The following is a 22,785-nucleotide window of genomic DNA, read 5'->3' on the forward strand; positions in this document are numbered from 1 at the left end:
GAAACTTCTTTTTACTACCCTGGGTATATAGGTGTATAAAATATGTACACATTAAACATTTAATGCCAAGTTTTTTGTGACCCCCTCCCCATATCCAGTTATCAGATTTCATGACTTAGGTGTCATTCATGAGTCCCCACTCTTGCTTCTCTCTCCACATCCAAAGCCTTTGTCAATTTCACCTTTGCAAAAACTAATCCAATACACCCCCTACTCTCCACTCATAACTGCCATCTTGGTGTAAGAGCTCATCATCTCATGCCTGAAACATCTCAGTAGTCTGTTTATTAGTGTCCCTTCAAGAGGTCTATCCCCACTCTATTCCACATTCCACTCCAGGGCCATGTACTCTGCGATCCAGTGATATTGGACCCCTCGATGTTTCTCCAACAAGAAAATCCATTTCCCAATTCAAGGCATTTTCCCCCGACTTCCCCACTCCTGGAATGCTCTCCTTCCTCATTTCCACCTATCTTCCTTGGTTTCCTTCAAATCCCACTTCAGATCTCCCCTTGTAGAGGAAGCCTTTCCTGGGGAAGGGAAGAATTTCTCTTAATTCTAGTGCCTTTCCTTCTGAGATACCTCCACTGGATGCTGCCTATGGCGTGTATAGTCATTTGTATATTATTTTTCCCATTAGACATTCAGCTCCTTGAGGCAGGGGCCGTTTTTCCCCTTTATTTCTATCTCCATGCTTAGCACATAGTAGGCACTTACATGTTTATTAATGATACCTCCAACATTTTTTTTCCTAAATTTTTTTGTGTGTGTGAGGCAATTGGGGTTAAGTGACTTGTCCAGGGTCACAGAGCTAGTAATTGTTAAGTGTCTGAGGCCGGATTTGAACTCAGGTTCTCCTGAATCCAGGGCCGGTGCTCTATCCACTGCGCCACCTAGCTGCCCCACCTCCAACATTTTTTAAAAAGTCTACATCAAATAGAGGTAGAAAGGCAAGATTAACTTTGGGATTAAAGACAAAATCACGTCCAAATTGGGCCACCATAGAGGATGTCCTTTGGCAGCTGGATGCAGAACAGCAAGAACTCCAAGGCTTGCAGTCCGGCTACGACACTCCAGTGCGCATGCGCAGCCTCCCAACGTTCTCCCAGTTTCGAGGGAAAGGAGTCTGAGGCTGCGGCAAGAACGCGCTCCTACTTCACGACACAAGCCTGGAGACGAATCTTGTTCGATCTCCGGCCTCCAAGATCCCAGCCTTCTCCGCGCGGGCTCTCGCCGACCCAAACTATCTTTCCGTTCTCTTTCCAACCCAGCTCCCTTTGGCTTCTGAGGCGCACGCCCCATCTCTCTTCAGCCGCCCTGCTCCGCCTCCCTCCGGGCCCCGCCCTTTCCGCGGAGGACTCTCTAGCTGTCTCTTCCACAGCCCCTCTTCCGTTCTGCTCTCCTTTCTTTCCCCATTGGCTTCCTCCGGCGGCGCATGCGCATGCGCGCGCGCTCGCTCGCTCCTCCCCACCCACCTAGCTCGCTTTAAGTCCCTCTCCGCGGGTTGGCGCCGACGCGAGCCGTCTTCCCCTCTGTTTTGTTTCTGCGCATGAGCGCTAGTCCCAGCTACCTACCCCGCCCCTCGGTGCCCCGCCCTCTAAGACTCCGCCCCCGCCCTGTCCCCGCCCCGCACGCGCCTTCCTTAGTTTCCACCCCCGGCCAGGGGTATCTATCAGTCTGAGTGTGAACCTTGGCGGCCATGGAGCTCCCTGGGAGCTTGTGCAAGAAAGTCAAGCTGAGCAACCAAGTACAGAACTGGGTGAGCGCCCGAGGCTGGGGCGAGGAGGCGGGAGCCTCTTTTGGCCCGCCAGGAGGGAGGGCGGGCGGCCTGGGGTCTCTTGGAATCAGTGCTGGGGGCGGGGCGGGGGGCTGTGCTGATGTGGCAGGGTCGGCTCAAGCTCGGGGCTGGAGACCCTTGGGGCACCGCCCCCCACTCCCCGCCCGCTCTTCCCCGACCCCAGCCCTGCTGGAGAACGAGCCTTTGCTTCTTCCCCGCACCTTTGGGGCAGGCGCCTCTTCAAGGGGGACTTACCAGCATCCGCAGCCTGAACTATTCAGGGTTACTACTAAAAAGCAGCCTTTAAAATTGTTGCACCCTTCCCCCATCCTTAACGCCCGTCATTCTTACTCCCACGGGGGCAGGGGGAGTCTTTGGAGAGCATCCTTGCACTGATGCCTGGTGGGCACCTTCTCTGGCCTTCCTCGGGTTCCACTTGGCCCAGGCGTGTTGCAGTCAGGGGGTGTTGGGTTCAGTAGCCCCCCCTTCTGTGGTTGAAGGGTTGCAACAATGTAGCCATTCACGGGGCCTGGGGCAGACCCGAACTGAGCAGCTTTTGTGGCTGAGTGGTTAACTAGGGACATTGCAAAGCCTTGTGACTGCCCCTGGAGGCTGGGTTTCTTGGAAGGTGTACGGGAAGATGTGGGATTTCTACCGTTTTCAGCTCTCCTGTCTGTTAAGTTTTGGTGGTGAAGCCACTTCTGTCCTGAGGGCACCCTATTTCTTCCTCTCTATGGGCCTGTGGTTTGGGTCATGGAACAAGTTGATAGATCCAGGTCAAGTCAACAAGCGTTTTTCAACCACGTACTGTGTCCCAAGCACTGGGGAGCCTATCAAATACCTAATTACCCTGGGTGGATTTAAAAAAAAAAGTTCTTTATCTTATGAGCGGGATTTCTCGGTTGCTTAGGGGTCGATTGATTCTCTAGGTGTCCTCTTACCTTGGCTCATGAACAGAAAAGAAAGGTGAAAGGCACCTTTCCATGAGTGGAAAGAACAGACAGATCATCTGAAACTCCAGCAGGAGCAGGGTTGGTTAAGCAGTTCTCCATATAAGACAGCCTTGTACCTGGTGACTCAAACCTATGATTCAAATATGGACCACCCAAGAAGATTAAGGATTCAGGTCCAAACATCCAATCCTGCAAATTCTACTTCATTATTGTAAAGACTAGTGCACGAAGAGATACAGTAGCATTTATATAGAGCTTTAAGGTTTGCGAAATGCTTTAGAAATATTCTCATTTGATTCTCAACAATCCTGAGATGTAGGTGCTGTTTTTATATTCGTTTTACAGAAGAAACTGAGAAAGAAGGGAACTTAAGTGACTTGCCAAGGTCACACAGCTAATAGGTGTCCTAGGCTGGATTTGAGCTTGGCTTCTTGGTTCCGAGTTCTAATATAGTCCTGGTAACACTTACTATACAATAGCTATGTCTCCTTAGGCAAATCATTTAACACCAGAAGGACCAGGTGTGTCAATTGAAGCAAATTTTTTATTATGCTTTTATTTTGAAATAAAACTTTTCATCCTATTTTCTTTGCATCATCGATTTTTTTAAAAAGCACTTGCAACAATTGGATGCATCTTGGTAAGAATTTTGTTACTAGTTTAACTTCTTTGAGTCTCCATTTCCTCAGGTGTAGCAGGGCTTGGTTCCCCTTTTATTGTGGTAATTTAATGAGGTGATGTATTTGAAAGTGATATAAAACACATTTACTTAATCTCTATGATTTTAGATCTGGAGTTGTAAAACAATCTGGCCAAAAACATTAAGTGCTTACTGTGAACTGTGCTGGGTATACAAATGCCAGAAAAAAGAAAGACCAGTCCTTGTCCTGAGGGAGCTTACATTTTCCTTTCCAATATGTTTTATTTATTTCATTAAATATTTTTAAGTTACATGTAAAATTTTTTAAAAAATGAGAAATTTTTGAGTTCCAAATTCTCTCCCTGCCTCCTAAAGAGGGAGCTAAGTTTTGGTGGCATCCAGTTTCTTCCTCATTTGTTGAGACAAGATTATAAGGACATTGATGGGCCTCATGTATGGGTCATGGAACAAGTTGATTGATCCAGGTTGAGTCAACAAGCAATTATTAACCCCTTATCATGTGCCAAGCACTGGGGAAACCTTTTGATTCCCTGGTTACTCTGGTGGATTTATTATATATGTCTCTAATATTTAAATACAAATATAAGCATAATAGTTTATATGCAATATAATATGTAATATATAATATAAATATTTAAATATAAATACACATATATGTATTTTCTCCCCTCTCTGTTGCTTAGGGGTTGATAAACTAGGTGTCCTTTTACATTTGCTCATTTCACTGATCTCCATATGGTGTGAGCAAAGAAAGGGGAAAGGCATCTTTCTACTAGTGGAAAGAGCAGACAGACCAGCAAAGTAGGAAAGGAGTAGGTAGCTAGGATGACACCCTTCCCCCCTCCTCGAGAAGGCAAGCATTTTCATATATATTATATGTGTGAAATCATGCAAAACATTTCCATATTAGCCATGTGTCAAAACTCAGACCCCCCAAAAAGCCAAGAAAAATAAAGTACAAAAAGTATACTTCTATCTGCATTCAGACTCCATCAGTTCTTTCTATGGAGGTGGATGGCATTTTTCATCATAAGTCCTTCAATAATAATGGCCTTTGGGTCATTGTATTGATCAAAATAGCTGAGTTCATAGTTGATCATCATACAGTTTTGCTGTTACTGTGTACAGTGTTCAGGTTCTCCTCTTTTCATTTTGCATAAGTTCATATAAATCTTCCCAGGTTTTTCTGAAAACCATCTTGCCTGTTGTTTATTCCATCATAGGCAAGTACATACTAATGGGGGAAGACACTTCAAAAAAGAATCTGAAAGGAAGTGGGAGGACAAGGAAGCACCTGGGTGAAGTTGGAGGGTCAGAAGCCCAGTGGGGAGGGAAACGAAATCTGGACAGATGAGGTCAGCCATTAGCATTTATTAAGCACATTGCTATCTCCTAGGTAATGTGCTAGGTCCTGAGGATAAAGAATGAGACAAGGAGCTTACATTCCAAGGCCATATCCAAATATATACAGCAGAAATAGAAAGTGGATAACTATATATATGCAAAACAACTAAATACAAGGTAGTTTGGGAAGAAAGGAGGGCACTAGCAATTGGAAGAATCAGGAAAGACTTCAAGCAGAAGATGGTGTTTTAGCTGTTTCTTAGAGACTATTATGACACTCTGTTAACTTTCACTACTTCTTCCAAAAGGTTTAGTGGGAAATAAGGTTTAAACTAAAGGCTCAATTAATTTTTGTGATTATCTTAGAAGATTAGTTATCCAAGACTCTACTATTCATTTGATAAATCCAGTACCTGTTGATGTACATAACATTGGGCTAGATTCTAAGGAGGATACAGAAGAAATATAAGAAAATTAAGCTTGTGTGGTGGAAAAACGAAGAGTATAGGCTTGGCATCAGGAACACCTGAATTCAAATCTTGCTGCGAACACTATACATTTTGCGCAAGTCCCTTACTCTCTCTGACCTTCACTTTCCTCATCTGTAAAAGGAGGATTTCCGTGACTTCTAGCTCCAAATTTGTGATCTTATCCTGACATTTTTCAGCACAGTTGTTTTTCAGTCATGTCTGATGCTTTGTGACCCCATTTGGGTTTTTCTTGGCCAAGATATTGGTATGGTTTGCTATTTCCTTCTCTGGCTCATGTTCTAGATGAGGAAACTGATTTGCAGAGGGTCACACAGCTAGGAAGTATCTGAGGCTAGATTTGAACTCAGGAAAATGAGTCTTTTGGATTCTCAGCCCAGTGCTCTATCCACTTTGCCACCTAGCTGAGAACAAACTAACTAGAGGAGAGAGTGGCCCAGTGGATAGAGTACTGGGCTTGGAGTCAGGAAGACCTGAGTTCAGATACTAACTCAGACACTTCCTAGCTGTGTGACTCTGGGCAAGTTGCTTAACCTCTGCCAACCTTGATTTCCTCAGCTGTAAATTATGGATTATAGTAGCCCTACCTCCCAGTCTTCTTGTGAGGATCACATTAAGTTTGGGAAGCTCTTAGAGCAGGGCCTGGCATATATAGCAGGTGTTGGATAAATGCTTGCTCCTTTTCTCTTCCTTGCTGTCTTTCCCGCTAATTAGCAGTTTATCAAAGAGGGAATTTGAAAGGACAGCTTGTGGGAGAGGTGGGGTTTGATCTTGACTTTGAAAATTGTGGGAAGATTTGGCCCTGGTGGTGACATTGTCCACATCTTAAAATTCTTCCCCTAATCCCCAGCTCAAGTGGGACCCGGGCAAGAAAGCCTTCTTTTCCACAGAGTGCATCTCTTTCTACTCAGATTGTTAATACTGCTGTGTCTGGACCTTCCCTTTGAATGCCTCACGTTTTTAGAATCGCACTTAAGTGTGTTGCTTGACCGGCTCCTTCTCACTTCCATCAGATGATGTTCTTCTTGAGGGCAATGATTACTTTAAAATCTTTTTATAACGCCAGTGCTTTACATATAGTAAATAATAAATAAGGGGGCAGCTAGGTGGTGCAGTGGATAAAGCACCGGCCCTGGATTCAGGAGTAACTGAGCTCAAATCTGGCCTCAGACACTTGACACTTACTAGCTGTGTGACCCTGGGCAAATCACTTAACCCCCACTGCCCCGCAAAAAATTATATATATATATATATATATATATATATATATATATATATATATATATATATATATAAATAATTTTGTTGAACAGTGAAGAGACTTCTGTAGGTGGAATTTAATTTAATAATGAGAGTCACCTAGGGTGGTAAGGGCGACAGACTATGTGGAGCTTTGGGAGATTTCTGAGCAAGGTGTCATGCCTTTTAAATGGGCATGTCTTCCACGGAATACTTTTGCAAGGTTTCCGTGGTGGGGTTTCAGCAGGCTGTTAGCTTCTCAGGTATCTCAGGTATCTTGCTGAGATGCTCTTGATGCCTCTCAGGATGCCCGTGGGCAGCCAGGCCTGCTTCCTGCCTGTTGGACCAACCCTGTTGCTGGGAAACCGACCTTGGCCATGCCCTTCAGCAGAGGCACATGCTGATAGGAGAGCGACAGTTTGATGGTGTGCAAATGGGAATCAGTGGCCAGCTTGTCCACCCTATGTAAGACCTGAGTAAAAGGAGACACAGGTAGTAGAAAGTCTAATTGGAGAAGAGTATGGTAGTATTGCATTAAGGTGTTGGTCAAAGGCATGCAGACAGGAAGGGAAAGATGAAAAGGAATCTGAAGGTTCAGAGGAACAGTAGGTAGACCTTGGTGGCTAACTGCACATAGAGTTTGAAGCAGAGAAGGAACAGTCAAAAGATAAATTTGTGGTTTGGGGCCTAAATGGTTGGAAAGATAGTGGTGTTGGGGACTAAAATAGGGAAGGAAAATAGGGTGCAGATGGTTTTTGGGGCAAAGGAAGCCAAGTTCAGTTATAGATAGCATTAAGTTCAGTTTTATAAACATCTACCAAATAGTTATGTGCCAGACACAATATTAGAATTTGGGGATATAAAGACAAAAATGAAAAAGCCTCAGCCCTTCAGGAGCTTTTGTATCCTACAAGTAGAGAAATGAAAAGAAAATGGATCCTTTTGGACCTTTTCTACAGTGTCCCTAGCAGTATACTGTCAGCTCTCCCACCTTCTGCTTTTCTAATTTCCTTTTATGTGTTTTCTTCCCTCAGACCTTAAGCTTCCTGAGGGCAGAGACTGCCTTTCTTTTTGCTTGCATTTGTATCCTCAGCATTTAGTACTTGGCTACCAAAAAGGGGGTGGGGAGACATCAGGGAAGGTTGGATGGAGGAAGTAGCGCTAAGTTCAGCCTAGAAAAAAGACAAAATTTCTGAGAGGTGGAGATCAATCACTCAATCAACAACAAATGCACCAAAAGCCTGTGCCTTCCCTCTCTGTGCTGTTCTTGGCTGATCTCCATCCATGTCACCCTCTACTCGTTAATGAACCTGTATCTGGTCATACTTTATACATCAACAGTGATTCAGAACCACAGGGATAAATCATCCAAATTACATTTCTAACCGCCACCACTGAATTCCTTATTCCTATCTCTTTCAACCTTCCTGTCCCAAAGTCCCATCCAAGCACTGCTTAACCCTTCCACCACACCTCTGGAATACCTGTTCTATAGGCAGCAGTTTTCCCTTTGTCTCCCCATTTTCTAGCAGTCACTGAGGCTTGGCTCCCTCTAATGATATAGCACCTTCACTAGGCAGGGGAGTTGGAGTACTCTTTGCTTCCCATTGCCATCGTAAGTGGGCATGGGAAGCAGTCACTCAGCAGCATCTCCTCCTGTGAGGTTCATATAATCCATATCAACCACCCAATCAGAATCTTGGTATCTTGTCTGTAAGTCCCAGGGAATTTCCCTTCTTTCTTCAGTGAGTTCAGTATTTGGTTCACAGTTTTCTCTAACTCCTGCCATCATACTAGGTGACTTCAACATGCATACTGACTCTCCCTCAAACACCCTAACTATTCAGTTCCTCAACTACTCACTCCACCTCTGCCATACACAGTCATGGCCATACCCTTGATCTTACCATTGCCCACAAATATACCACCTCCATGTGCAAGAATTCCAGATTTCCTATATCTGACCATAATCTATTGGCTTTCCGCTTCTCCCTGTGCCTACTTTTTGTCTGGTTCCTTAGCCTCTCAGTTTTCTCTCAGGCCGTCTCCTGCACTAGCCTCTCTCTCCTCTTTTCCCCACCTTGAAGCCTTGGTGAACCAATTCAACTCTACACTGTCCTCCTCTGTAGAGTCCCTGTCCCCCTTATCAAATTGATAGTTCTGTGCCAAGCCTCAGCCTTAGACCATTTCAAGCATTCACGTGCTGCTGAATGGAGAAAATCCAGTCTTTCTGACTGGGTCCACTACAGATAATGAATATTAATAAAATTAATTATAAAATAAAATAAAATATAAACATAAAATGTTAACCACCCTCAATTGGGCTCTCACTGTTGCTAAACAATGTTCCTATACCTCTTTTATCAACTTTTATCCCACTCTCCACAATGACTTTTCCAAACCTTTTTAACCCTTCTCAGACCTCTCATAGCTTCCTCTCCCCACGTTTCCTTAGATATGAACCTTGCCTTATATTTTACAGAAAAAATGGAGACTACAGAGTTTTCACTTTAAATGTGACTTTATATAAAGAATTCTGAAAGAAAATCTTTGCAAATTTCATTGTACAATACTGTGCTGCTTCTTTCCTTTCTCCCCTTCAGCTTGGCCCTCTGTTGCTCCCCCAACCCTTAAAATACACCCTAAAAAAAGCCTCCACGGGTCAGCTAGGTGGCCCAGTGGATAGAGAATTGGCCCTGGATTCAGGAGGACCTGAGTTCAAATCCGGCCTCAGACACTTTATACTTACTAGCTGTATGACCCTAGGCAAGTCACTTAACCCCAATTGCCTTACCAAAAAAAAAAAAGCCTCCAAGTGAAAGCAGAAGAACCAATGCAGAGAGACCCATCACCACTACCTCTGCCACTGCCAGACTCAGGGGTTGTCTTGAGACCTCTACACCAAGAGAGAGGAGACCCATGCCCTGCTCTGCCCACCTGCCCCGGTGTCTGGTCCCCTCGATCTGTTTTTTCTTCCTCTAAGGCCGGGTGTTGGCTTGTCTGTCCTCAGCTCCTGCACGTCGCCTATCCTCTTGTATGTGTCTGTGTCCAGCCCCCATGTGTCTATCCTCTTCGTGTTTTTCCTCTCACTTCCTGTCAGGCCCCTGTGTGGCTGGCCCTGGTCCCCTGCTTGTTTCTCCTTTTGCTCTGTTTCTCTGTGCCTGGCACCCATGGGTCCTTGGAATGGTGTGCTGGCCCCCTCCCTCCACAAGCATGCAACCCCTTTTTTTCTTCCCTCCCTTCCCCACATCTTTGGACAGATCAGCATTATGTAAAAATGGCTTTGCATAGAAGAATGTCCACTTACATAAAGTAAGAACTCTGTGAGCTTTCTCTTCTCCCTTCTTTCATCTCATCATTCAGATGACTTCTTCACCCATCTCACATGGCAAAGGGGGTCTGAACTTCTTACTAAGGCTAATCCTTTTTTAACTGCACAAGTGATCTCATTCCATCTCTTCAACAGATAGCCCTCTCTGTCATGCCCATTCTGTTGCTTATTTTCAATCTCTCCTTGTCTACTGGCTGCTTCCCTACTGTGTGTGTGTCTGTCTCATCCTGAAAAAACAAAACAAAACACTCCCTTGATCATTTCATCCTCTTGAACTCTCATCCTGTACTCTTCTCCCCTTTGTGGCCAAACTCCTTGAAAAGGCCTTCTACAATAGGTGCTTCCACAACATCTCCTCTTAACTCATTTCTTCCTTCTGACCTCATCATCCCACTGAAGCCATTCCCTCAAAGGTTACCAATGATCTTTTTTTTTTTCCTTTTTTTTTTTAAAGTCTTCTTCGACCTTACTGCCTGACATGTGCTCTTCTACGCAGTGACACTATAAACAAGACATGACATCTCTTTGCTCTGCTCATTTTTTTCTGGCTGTCCCCCCATGCCTGGAATGCTCTCCCTCCTCTGCTCCTCTGCTGATCTTTCTGGCTTTAAATCCCAATTAAAATCCTACCATCTATAGGAAGACTTCTCCTACTCCCTTCATATACTAGAACCAAAACAACATGTTTACTACATATTGAATACAGAAATAGGTAAGAGAATCCATATAGTTGTCTTCTATCAAGTAAAACACTGATAAATTTTTTGCGGTAATTTTATTCCATTAGCTGAGGTCTTTGTGTATAGAAAGTTATTAAATGGGGCTTGCCCTTTGTCCCACCTATAACACTGTTAGGCCTATACTGAAAAGAAATCAAAGGAAGAAGGGAAAAGTGCTATATGTACAAAAATATTCATACCAGCTCTTTTTGTGGCATCATAAACAAAACCCTCTGAAAATCTGGAAACCAAGGGGATACCCATGATTTTGGGAATGACTGGACAAATTATGGTATATGAATATAATGCAGTACTGTGCAAAATAAGGAAATAGATGGTCTCAACTAGGCATAGAAAGAACTGAATCAGTGAAGTGAGAAGAACCAGAAGAAGAATTTATACTATAAATCTGTACTGTAAAAATTATCAATTTTGGGAACTTTTATAAACTGATGAAAATGAAATGGGAAGAACAGGGAGTTACAATTTATAAAATAGCAACACTGTAGAGGCAAACAACTTTGAAAATTATAAGTACTGTGATCGATGCAATTATCATCTATTTCAAAGGACCGATGATGAAACATATTATCTACTTGATTCATCCATCTCCTGACAAAAATATGGTGGATTTAGGGTACAGAATGAAATATTTTTTGAACTTAGCCAATAAGGGAATTTGTTTTGCTTGACTATGTGTATTTGTTAACAATAAATTTTTTGTTTTTAAACATTTTTTCAATGGGGTGTGGGTTGGGAGGGAGAAACAATGGGTTTCCTATTAATTAAAAAGGCATATTAAAGTTTATAGCCTTCTATTGCAATTTACATTTTGAAACATGAACCAGCTATCTGAAAGTCCACATTGCTTTGTTGATTGCAATTACTTATAAAGATACATAACCTTTAAATTTATTACAAATTTGACAGTCATTAACAGATATGAACATTTCCACATACAAAAGACTGCTAAAAAGATTCACATATGAAACCTCCTTCTCTAAACTCCTCCTTTTTAACAAATAAGTATAATCAGTCTGACAAATTTGTGTTATATAATGGTTGTGTCTGAAAATGTGTCACGTTTCATACTTACAGGCTTTAACCTCTTGACCTCCTTCAAGAAGTGAGAAACAAGCTTCATTATCAGTCTTTTCAAGTGATGATTGTTTATTGTATTGATCCCGTTCTTTCAGAGTTGTTGAATTTTACTGTGTTGTAGACCATGTGAAAATTGCTTACTTTGGTCTGCATCAGTTTATGCAAGTCTGTTTTCTCTAATTCATCCTGAGTTTGTCAGTTTTTATGGAATGGTAATATTTCATTACAGTAATATATTATTATTATTCAGCCCTTCTCCAATTGATGGCCACCCTCTTTATTTCAACAAAAGTGCTGCTCTAAAGTATTTTTTGTTCACATGATGGGTCCTTTTGATGGGGGGGGGTGGGTTTAATTGATCAAATTGATCTCAAGGTGTCCCAAAGAATTACAAGACTCAGTGACTCAGTTTCCCGTTTTATTGAAAGACTGCTGACCCTAGGGAGAGCGCTGTGGAGATAGGTGTCTCCAATAGGGGGATGAAAATGGTTACATTTATAGTAAGAAAAAGTAGGTTATCTTGTCATTATCTTAATCTCCTTCTTGTGGGAGGAGATTAAAATAATTTGGACTTCCTGGGGTCCTAAGACAACCCCCAACACAGATCCCTTTTTCCCTGGAGGTGTGTTTTTGGGGTTTATACATCATAAAGGGAACCTAAAGACACATCTGGTCTTTTCTGCACATGTTCCTAAAGATACACTTAAACTTGTCAGACCCAGAGGGTCTCTGTGTTTATGATCTCTCTCTCCTGAAAATCTGGTTTCTAGGTGTCCTGTCATCTAGGAATATTAATGGCTATTAATGGTTAATGGTCCCTAGTTACAGTCTCTGCTGATGGTGGGGGTTGATAGGGACAAACCCTCTTGGTTATTGTAAGAACACAAACCTTAGTTTCTCTGTTAACCCTTTTAGGTTCTATTGATCTTGGGTTATGTGTTAACCCTTTTAGCCTCTTCTATCACTTTCTCTTTTCTTTGAGGCATAAGGCTAGGAGTGGGTGTCACTGGGCCAAAGGGGATATAGCTTAGTGATGTTGGGGATATAATTCCAAGTTACTGTACAGAACAGTTGGACTGGTCTTTTACCTCTTTAATGAGTATTGGCTAAGAAGGGAGCAGACAGTGGTTTAGGTAAGTACATCCTGTGGTATGGCTGCAGAGGATCCATATTCTCTTCAATATAAGGCAGGCTAGTTTAGGACTGCTTCCTTTCTCCTCCAAACTATTTAAGTAACCTCCTAACTGGTTTTCTTGTCTCTGGTCTGTTACACCCAAATTCATCTCATCCATACCACTTCCCAAGACAGCTTGCTAATATCCCGTTATGATAATGTTACTTCCACGTAATTGGAATAAAACCATTAGAACAATATGAGAAAAGAGTGATGGAAGAGTGTTAGACGTTAAAGAATGAGGAAGCTGGTCTAAAATTGGCAATTGATAAAATGCCATCTTTGTAGAGCTTCTGTTAAGTATGTGTGTGGGTCACATAGTATTTGCATATGAAACCTCCTCCTTCTCTAAACTCTTCCTTTTTAACAAATAAGTATAATAAAGTATAAGTAATAAGTATAAAGTATAATAATAAGTATAACAAATAAGTATAATAAGTATAATCAGGCTGACAAGTTTGTGTTGTATAATGGTTGTGACCACTGGTCCAGAAAATATGGAGTGACCACTGATCCAGAACATATAGAAGCACTCCTCGACTGTCTGTGATCAAAGAGTTTCTAGGATTTAGTGGCTACTTTCACAAATATGTGAAGAATTATGTTGCTATTGCCAGCCCTCATTCAAGGATATATAAAATAAGAGAATAAAAGAATAAAATAAAAGAATAAAAAACAATGACAAGAAAAATCAAATTAGCTTAAATTATCAGATACCTTTTAGAGACCATTGGGATAGAGAATGTGAACAAACTTTTAAAGATTTGGTCAAATGCCTCACAAATGCACCAGTTTTGGCATGTGTTGACCCAAACAAACCCTTTATGATGCCTCACAGTGTAGTGGAAGGCTTGGGAGCAGTTTTATCTCAATAAAGTGCTAGTTAGAAAAACCTGTGGCATTTGCTAGTAGAGGATTTCTGGAGGACTTCAATATACAATATGCAGACCAAAATTTCTAGTTTTAAAATGTGTCGTCACTGAAAAGTTCAGAAATTAAGGGTATGGAATAGGTGTTGGGTTCCCAGAGAAGGGCCATCATTATGTGGCTACAAATGCTATCAAATATTATCAAGGTGCTAGGCATAATCCTCCTGTGGAGGACGCTGTCTCCACTCTGTGCTTTCCGTTTATTCAAAATCACGATGACACCATTTACTTTAATTTTTGTTTTAACTGAATTTTATTTTATGTTATTTCCAAATACTCTCCCTTCCTCTCCCTTTTCTTTACCCTTTGAGAAAGAAAGAAAAACAAAACCCATTAAAATATGTCATGGAAGACAAGTTTCCACAGCAGTCATGTTCCACAAATAAAAGGCAAGAAAAAGAAAGAGAAAAAAAAATATGCTTTAATCTGCACCCTGAATCCATTAGTTCCCTTATCTGGAGGTAGATGGCATGTTTCAATATGAGTCCTTTGGAATTGTAGTAAGTTATTGTGTTGATCAAAGGAATAGCTAGGTGGTGAAGAAGATAGTGCTGGGCTTGGAGTCAGGGGAAGACTCATCTACCCGAGTTCAAATCTGCCCTCAGATGCTTACTAGCTGTGTGACCTTGGGCCAGTCCCTTCACCCTGTTTGCTTCAGTTTCTTTACATGTAAAATGAGCTGGAGAAGGAAATGGCAAATCACTCCAGCATCTTTGTCAAGAAAACTCCCAAGTGGGGTCACAATGAGTCATACTTGACTGAAAAACAACTGATATTTTTATGGGTGAATTTTGTAGCCTGAAACTTTGCTGGGACTATTAATTGTCTCACTTAGTGTCTTTGATGATTGCTGAGGATTTTCCAAGTAAATTATAATATCATCAACATCTTTACTTGTCTTTAATTTTTTCTTCTCCTGTGCTTTAGCCTTCCCTGGTCTTGCTCCATTTTGTTAATGTATGTTTGTAGGGACATGCTTCTCTTTCCCCCGGATTCCTTTAGTGGCATTTCAGAAATTTTTGTATGTTTCATCATTATAATTTTGTTTCACATAATTCTTGTTTCTCTGATTTATTTTTTGACCCACTCAATAAGATTTCTTTGGAAAGATTTCATTTTGGGGAGCGGGGTGCGGAGCCAAGATGGCAGAGGAAAGGCAGTGACTCGCCTGAGCTCTCCCTAATACCTTCAAATAATGCCATAAGACAATTGCTAGAGCAGCAGAACACATAAAAAGACAGGGTGAAATAATTTTCCAGCCAAAAACAACTTAGAAGGTTGGCAGGAAAGGTCTGTTGTAACTGGGTGAGAGTGGAGCTCAGCAGGCTACTGGCACAGAGCGAGACCCAGCCACAGAAAATAGGAGCAGGCCTTGGGAGCCTCTGAATCAGCAATATCAGCAACTGCTTCTGGAACTCAGCCCACAGACAGTAATGGGGTTGAACTGAGGCAGGACTCTGTTTTGTCCATACTCAGATCTAGGTCACAGTTTTGGGTGGTGGGTCCCAGGCAGGAAAGGAGCACAAGCACACCAGAGCTAGCAGCCACAGTGGAGTGGGACTCTGTTCATAGTTTCAGGGCAGAAAAGCAGGCCTCTGGTTGCTTACAGACCACAGTACAGGGTAAACATACCTCTTCTTAAATCACACACCTTGGAAGAACTAAGGATTTAAAATTCCTAGAAGTATCTCAGAGAACAGCTGCTCAAACCCTCTGAAGCTTGAGACAGTAACCCCTCTAACCTGGAAGCAATGCCCCACTTTAACAAAGAGTTAAAAGTCAAGAAATAGGCTTGGAAAATGAGCAAACAGAAAAAAATGCTGACCATAGAAAGTTTCTGTGGTGACAAGGAAGACAAAAATACACTGTCAGAAGAAGATAACAAAGTCCAAGCTTCTATATCCAAAGCTTCCAAGAAAAATATGAATTGGTCTCAGGTCATAGAAAGGCTCAAAAAGGACTTTGAGAATAAAGTAAGAGAGGTAGAGAAAAAAAAATGGAAAGAGAAATGAGAGTAATGTAAGAAAATCATGAAAAAAAAAGTCAACAGCTTGGTAAAGGAGACACAAAACAATACTGAAGAAAATAACACTTTAAAAAACAGACTAGGCCAAATGAGAAACAAGGTACAAATAGCCAATGTGGAAAAGAATGCCTTGGAAAACTGAATTGGCCAAATGGAAAAGGAGGTACAAAAGCTCTCTGAAGAAAATAACTCCTTAAAAATTAGGATTGAGCAAATGGAAGTTAATGACTTTATGAGAAATCAAGAAACAATAAAGCAAAACCAAAAGAATGAAAAAAATAGAAAGTAGTGTGAAATATCTCATTGGAAAAACAACTGACTTGGAAAATAGATCCTAGAAAGATAATTTGAAAATTAATTGGACTCCAGCAGTAAGACATAGAAAGAGAAATTCCATTTAAAATAACAATAGACAATATAAAATACTTGGTTGTCTACTTGCCAAGACAAACCCAGGAACTCTATGAACACAGTTACAAAATACTTTTCATAGAAATCAAATCAGATCCAAATAATTGGAAAAATATCAATTGCTCATGGATAGGCCCAGCTAATATAATAAAAATGATAATTCTACCTAAGTTAATTTACATATTCAGTGCCACACCAATCAGACTACCTAAAAATTATTTTATAGAGCTAGAAAAAATAATAACAAAATTGATTTGGAAAAACAAAAGGTCAAGAGGATCAAGGGAACTAATGAAAAAAAATGCACAGGAAGGTGTGCCAGCTGTACCAAATATGAAGTTTTGCTATAAAGCAACAGTCATCAAAACTATTTGGTACTGGCTAAGAAATAGAGTGGAGGATCAATGGAATAGGTTAGATACAGGAGACATAGTAGTAAATTACTTTAGTAATATACTGTTTGATAAACCCAAAGACTCCAGCTTCTGGTATAGGAACTCAATATTTGACAAAAACTTCTGGGAAAACTAGAAGAGAGTATGGTGGAAACTAGGCATAGATCAACATCTTACACCTTATACTAAAATAAGGTCAAAATGGGTACATGATTTAGACATAAAAGGTACCATAGGTAAATTAGGAGAGGAAGGAATAGTTTACATCTCAGATCTTTGGAAAGAAGAACATTTTATGACCAAACAAGAGATAGAGACTATTATGAAATGCAAAATGGATGATTTTGATTACATTAAATTAAAAAGGTTTTGTACAAGCAGAAGCAATGCATCCAAAATTAGAAGAGAGACAGAAAACTGGGAAACAATTTTTACAGCCAGTACTTCCGATAAAGGATACTAAATCAAATTTATAAGAATCCAAGTCATTCCCCAATTGAAAAATGGTCAAAGGATGTGAACAGGCAGTTTTTAGATGAAGAAATCAAAGCTATCAATTTCCATATGAAAAAATGCTCTAAATCACTATTGATTAGAGAGATGTAAATAAAAACAACTCTGAGGTACCACCTGACAACTATCAGATTGGCTAATATGACAAAAAAGGAAAATAATAAATGTTGGAGAAGCTGTGGAAAAATTGGAACACTAATACATTGTTGGTGGAGCTATGAACTGATCCAACCATTCTGGAGAGCAGTTTGGAACTATGCCCAAAAGGCTATAAAGCTGTGCATACCCTTTGACCCAGCAATACCACGATTAGGACTTTCCCCCAAAGAGATCATAAAAAAGGGAAAAGGACCCACATGTACAAAAATATTTATAGCTGCTCTTTTTGTGGTGGCAAGGAATTGGAAATTGAGGGGTTGCCCATCAACTGGGGAATAGCTGAACAAGTTGTGGTATATGAACGTAATGGAATACTATTGTGCTGTAAGAAACAATGAGCAGGCAGATTTCAGAGAAACCTGGAAGGACTAGAAGCAGGAGAACATTGTACAGAGTATCAAAAATATCATGTGTTGATCAACTGTGATAGACTTGATTCTTCTCAGCAATACAATGGTCCAAGATAGTTCCAAAGGACTCATGATGGAAAATGCTTTCCAAATCTAGAAAAAAAAAAAAAAGAATTGTGGAATCTAGATGCAGATCTAACCCTACTATTTCTATTGTTGTTTTTTTTGTTGTTGTTGTTCTTTTTTGAGATTTTTCCTTTTTGCTCTGATTCTTCTCTTATAACATGACTAATGCAGAAATATGTTTAATGTGATTGTACATATATAACCTATATCAGATTATTTGCTGTCTTGGCGAGAAGAAAGGGAGGGGAGGGAGAGAGAAAAATTTGAAACTAGAACTCTTATAAAAACAAGTGTTGAAAACTATTTCTAAATGTAACTGGAAAATAATAAAATATTTATATGGGAAAAGTAAGTAAATAAATAAATGAAATGTCACCTACATTAAAAAAAAATCTAGCCAAAGGGGCAGTATACATTTTACTAAAAGACAATTTATGATGCAAGTATCATGTGTTATAAAATGGAAAGCAAATGGTGCAATAACTGCTTTTGTCCAATGAAATGATTTCACTTAAAGTGTGTGTACCATCTTCTAGAAATATCTTACTGTTAAATAACATGGTGTATAGAGTACTGATTTTGAGTCAGGAAGATGTGGACGTGAATTCAAATCTGGCCTGGAACACTCACTAACTATATGAAGCTGGGCGAGTCACTTACCCTCTGACTGCTTCAATTTTCCCATCTTTAAAATGGGGATAATCATAGCACCTACCTCCCAGGATTGTGTGAGGACAAAATGAGATGATGTTTGTAAAGTACTTTGCAATCCTTAAAGTGACATTAAATTGCTATTATTATTATTATTTTTAGTGAGGCAATTGGGGTTAAGTGACTTGCCCAGGGTCACACAGCTAGTAAGTGTTAAGTGTCTGAGGCCGGATTTGAACTTAGGTCCTCCTGACTCCAGGGCTGGTGCTCTATCCACTGCGCCACTTAGCTGCCCCTATTATTATTTTTTAAAAAAAAATTATCGGACTATCTGAAAGCCATGATCAAAAAAACAGCCTAGACATCATCTTTCAAGAAATTATCTGGGGGCAGCTAGGTGGCGCAGTGGATAAAGCACCAGCCCTGGATTCAGGAGTACCTGAGTTCAAATCCGGCCTCAGACACTTGACACTTACTAGCTGTGTGACCCTGGGCAAGTCGCTTAACCCCCATTGCCCCGCCAAAAAAAAAAAAAAAGAAATTATCAAGGAAAATTGCCCTGATATTCTAGAACCAGAGGGTAAAATAGAAATTGAAAGAATCCACCAAACACCTCCTGAAAGAGGTTGGTCCCCAAATGAAAACTTCCAGGAATATTATAGCCAAATTCCAGAGCTCCCAGGTCAAGGTAAAAATATTGCAAGCAACCAGAAATAATTCAAGTACTGTGTAGCCACAGTCAGCATAACACAGGATTTAGCAGCTTCTACATTAAAAGATTAGAGGGCTTGGAATATGATATTCTAGAGGGCAAAGGGACTGGGATTACAACCAAGAATCACCTACCCAGCAAAACGGAATATTATCTTTCAGGGGAAAAATAGGAATTCAGTGAAAGAGAGGATTTTCAGGCATTCTTCATGAAAAGACCTGAGCTGAATAGAAAATTTGGCTTTCAAATGCAGGAGTCTAGAGAAGCATAAAAAGGTAAACAGGAAAAAGAAATCAGAAGGGATATAAAAGGTTATACTGTTTACATGCCTACATGAGAAGATGATACTAGCAACTCATAAGAACTTTCTCATTATTAGGGCAGCTGGATGGAATATATTTAAACAGAGGGCACAGGTGTGAGTTGAATATGAAGGGATGATATCTTTTATAAGATAAAATTAAGGAGTGAGAGGAATGCACTGGGAGAAAGGGAAAGTGAGAGGTGAAATGGGGGTAAAGTATCTCATAAAAGATGCAAAAAAAAGCTTATACAGTGGAGGGGAAGATGGGGGAGGTGCTGGGGAGTGAGTGAACCTTACTATCATCTGAATTGGCTTAAAGAGGGAATAACATACACACTCAATTAGGTATAGTAATCTATTTTACCCTGCAGGAAAGTAGGAGGGGTAGCAGAAGGAGGGAGGTGATAGAAGGGAGGGCAGATTGGGGCAGGGGGCAAGTCAGAAGCAAAACACCTTTGAGGAGGGAAAGGGTAAAAGGAGATAGAAAATAGAGTAAATGACGTGGGGAGGGAGTAGGATGGAGGGAAATTCAGTTAGCAATAGTAAGTGTGAAATGATGAGCAGGATGCTCTCAGAAAAACCTGCAAAGACTTGTATGAGCTGATGCAAAGTGAGATGTACTATATATAAAGTAACAACAATATTGTAAGATGATCAGCCGTGAATAAGACAACTCAGAAGGACTTATGAAAAAGTGATCCATCTCCAGAGAAAGAACTGATAGTGTTTGAATACAGATCGAAGCATATTTTTTTAGTTTCTTTTTCTTGTTTTTTTTTTTTTTGGTCTGTTTTCTTTCATAACCTGACTAATGTAGAAATGTTTTGCATGATTACACATGTATAACTTACATTGAAATGCTTGCGTTCTTAAGGGGTGTGTGTGGAGGGAGGGAGAAAGAATTTGGATCACAAAGTTTTAAAAATGAATGTTAAAAAATTGTTTTTACATGCAATTGGGGTAAAAATAAAATTCTAAATAAATGAAAAGAAAAAGACTTTATTTGGGTCTGTATTTTTGTGTGTCCTGAGTGTATTAGTATTTTAATTGAGTTATGGTCTGTAATGGTCTCCTTTTTCCTTTTCTTTCCCCTTCCCCTTTCTGTTTCTTTTTCTCTTTCCCCTTTCCATTCCTTATCTCCTTTCTCTTTTTCTCATTCCCCTTTCTTCTTCCTTTTTCCTTTTTCCTTTCCTTCCTCTTTCCTTTCCCCTTCTGCTTCTCATTCCCTTTGCCCTTTTTCTTCCCTTCCTTCTCCTTTTTCCCTTTTCTCTTTCCCTTTTCTGCTTCCTTTTCTCCATATCATCCCTTTACCCGTTTCTTTCCCTTTACCCTCCTCTCTTTCCTTTTCTTCCCTATTATTAGGGCTAAAATATCAGGGCCTAATATATGGTCAGTTTTTATGAAAGTTATTTGTCATAAATTCTTTTGTAGTTGCACTTAGAAGATGCCTTTTCATTTCTTACCTGCATTCTTTTGGACTTTCCCATCATGTTCTTAGGGACCTAATAATTGAGAAAACTCATCATCCTGTGAGACTGGATCAACCTTGGCATTTATCTGTTACCAGTACCTTCTGCACTTTTGATTGGGGAGCAGAGGAAATAGGTCCTCCCAAAGTCTCCTTTTATGAAGGGGCCTTATCTCTTTATTTTCCATCCAGATGCACTCCTTTGATCTTTTCCTTCCTCCCCTTTGGAAATCCTTTTGTGCTACATCATCCCCCATTAGATTGTAAGTTCTTTGTGGGAAGGGACTATCTTCCTTTTTTGCGTTTGTATTTCTAGCATTTAGAGCAGATTAAGCACTTATGTGTTAGGCACTTAATAAATGTTTTTTTAATTGCCTAATTGACCATAAATCTTTTTGCTCTAGTTCCTCAAGCAATTTGTTTAGTTCTATATTTCCCCTTTGCTTATCTTTCTGTTAGATTTATCCACAACCATGAGAAGGACATTGAAATCTCCTGCCACTGTGTAATTTTGTTTTCTAGTTCAGTTTAGTTTTCCTTTATGAATTTAGGTGCCTAAGACGTTTGGAACATATAAAAATTAAAAAATTTAATATTTTCCCCTAATCACATGTGAAACAATTTCTAACATTCATTTAAAATTTTTTTGGGGTTCCAAATTCTCTCCTTCCTTCCTGCCTCCCTCCCCCCATTAAGAAGGCAAGCAATTTGATATAGGTTATGCAAAACATATTTCTGTGTTTAGTCATGCTGTAAAAGAAAACAGACAAAAAAAAAGAAAAATAAAGAAAGTAAAGAAAAAGTATACTTTGGTCTGCATTTGGTCTCCATCAGTTCTTTCTCTGCTGATGGATGGTATTTTTCATCATCTTTCAGAATTGTCTTTGATCATTGTACTATTGAGAATAGCTAAGTCATTCTCAGTTGATCATCAATATTGCTGTTAACTGTATACAATGTTCTGTTTCTGTTCACTTCATTTTGCATCAGTTCATTCTTTAGAGGTTTTTCTGAGAGTATCCTGCTTATCATTTCTTATAGCACAATAATATTCATTCACAATTAAATATGTTCAGCCATTCCCCAATTGATGGGCATCCTCTCAATGTCCAATTCTTTGCTACCATTAAAAGAGCTGCTATAAATATTTTTGTACATAGTGATCTTTTTCCTTTTTGTTTTTTTTCTGAGATACAGACCTAGTAGTGCTATTGTTTGGTCAAAGGGTATGCATAGTTCAAGTTACTCTACAGAATGGCTGAATCAATATACCATTTCACCAATGGTACATTAGTGCCTCAATTTTCCCACATCCACGCTAACATTTGTCATTTTCCTTTTCTGTCATATTAGCTGATCTCATAAAATATGGGGTGGTAGCTCAGAGTTGTTTTAATTTTCATTTCTCTAATCAATAGTAATTTAGAGCATTTTTATATGACTAGATATCTTTGATTATTTCATCTGAAAACTACCTATTTCTATCCTTTGAACATTTATCACTTGAGGAATGGCTTTTATTTCCATAAATTTTACTCAGTTCTCTATATATTTGAGAAACGAGATTTTTATCAGAGAAACTTTCTGTAAATTTTTTTTAGTTATGATTACTATGTTTTTTCTTCCATCCTGTTTTCCCTGTTTATCCTGCTCTCTTTCTCCTTTCGCTGTGTCCATTGTCAAAAGTATTTTGCTTTAACTTTTACCTCCCCCAGTCCACCCTCCCTTCTGTCAGCTCGCCTTCACTCCCACCCCTTTTCTCTCCTTCCCCTTCTATTTTCCTGTATGATAAGGTAGATTTCTATATCCTCTTTGAGTCAATTCCAAGGAGAATCAGGTTCTTCCCTTCTCACCTTTCAATTTTTCTCATCTTCCCTTCCACTATGAAATCTTTTCTGGGTCTCTTTTATGTCAGATAATTTGCCCCATTTTACCTCTCCTGTTACCCTTCTCC

General features: G+C 40.1%; 1 protein-coding gene across 2 annotated transcripts in view; it reads left to right on the forward strand.

Moving 5' to 3' along the window:
* Nucleotides 1-1,598: 1,598 nt before the first annotated feature.
* The window catches only part of PAPSS1 (3'-phosphoadenosine 5'-phosphosulfate synthase 1), a 138,303-nt gene continuing 117,116 nt past the window's right edge, over nt 1,599-22,785 (forward strand). The window contains exon 1 of one of the 2 annotated variants that reach the window (XM_043973385.1): nt 1,599-1,759. In XM_043973385.1, the coding sequence (XP_043829320.1) occupies nt 1,700-1,759 (60 nt within the window). In that variant the 5' untranslated portion in view covers nt 1,599-1,699. The remainder of the gene's footprint in view (nt 1,760-22,785) is intronic. The other variant, XM_043973386.1, reaches the window with a different exon arrangement.

The sequence above is a fragment of the Dromiciops gliroides genome, chromosome 6 (assembly GCF_019393635.1).
Source record: "Dromiciops gliroides isolate mDroGli1 chromosome 6, mDroGli1.pri, whole genome shotgun sequence".
Taxonomy (NCBI): domain Eukaryota; kingdom Metazoa; phylum Chordata; class Mammalia; order Microbiotheria; family Microbiotheriidae; genus Dromiciops; species Dromiciops gliroides.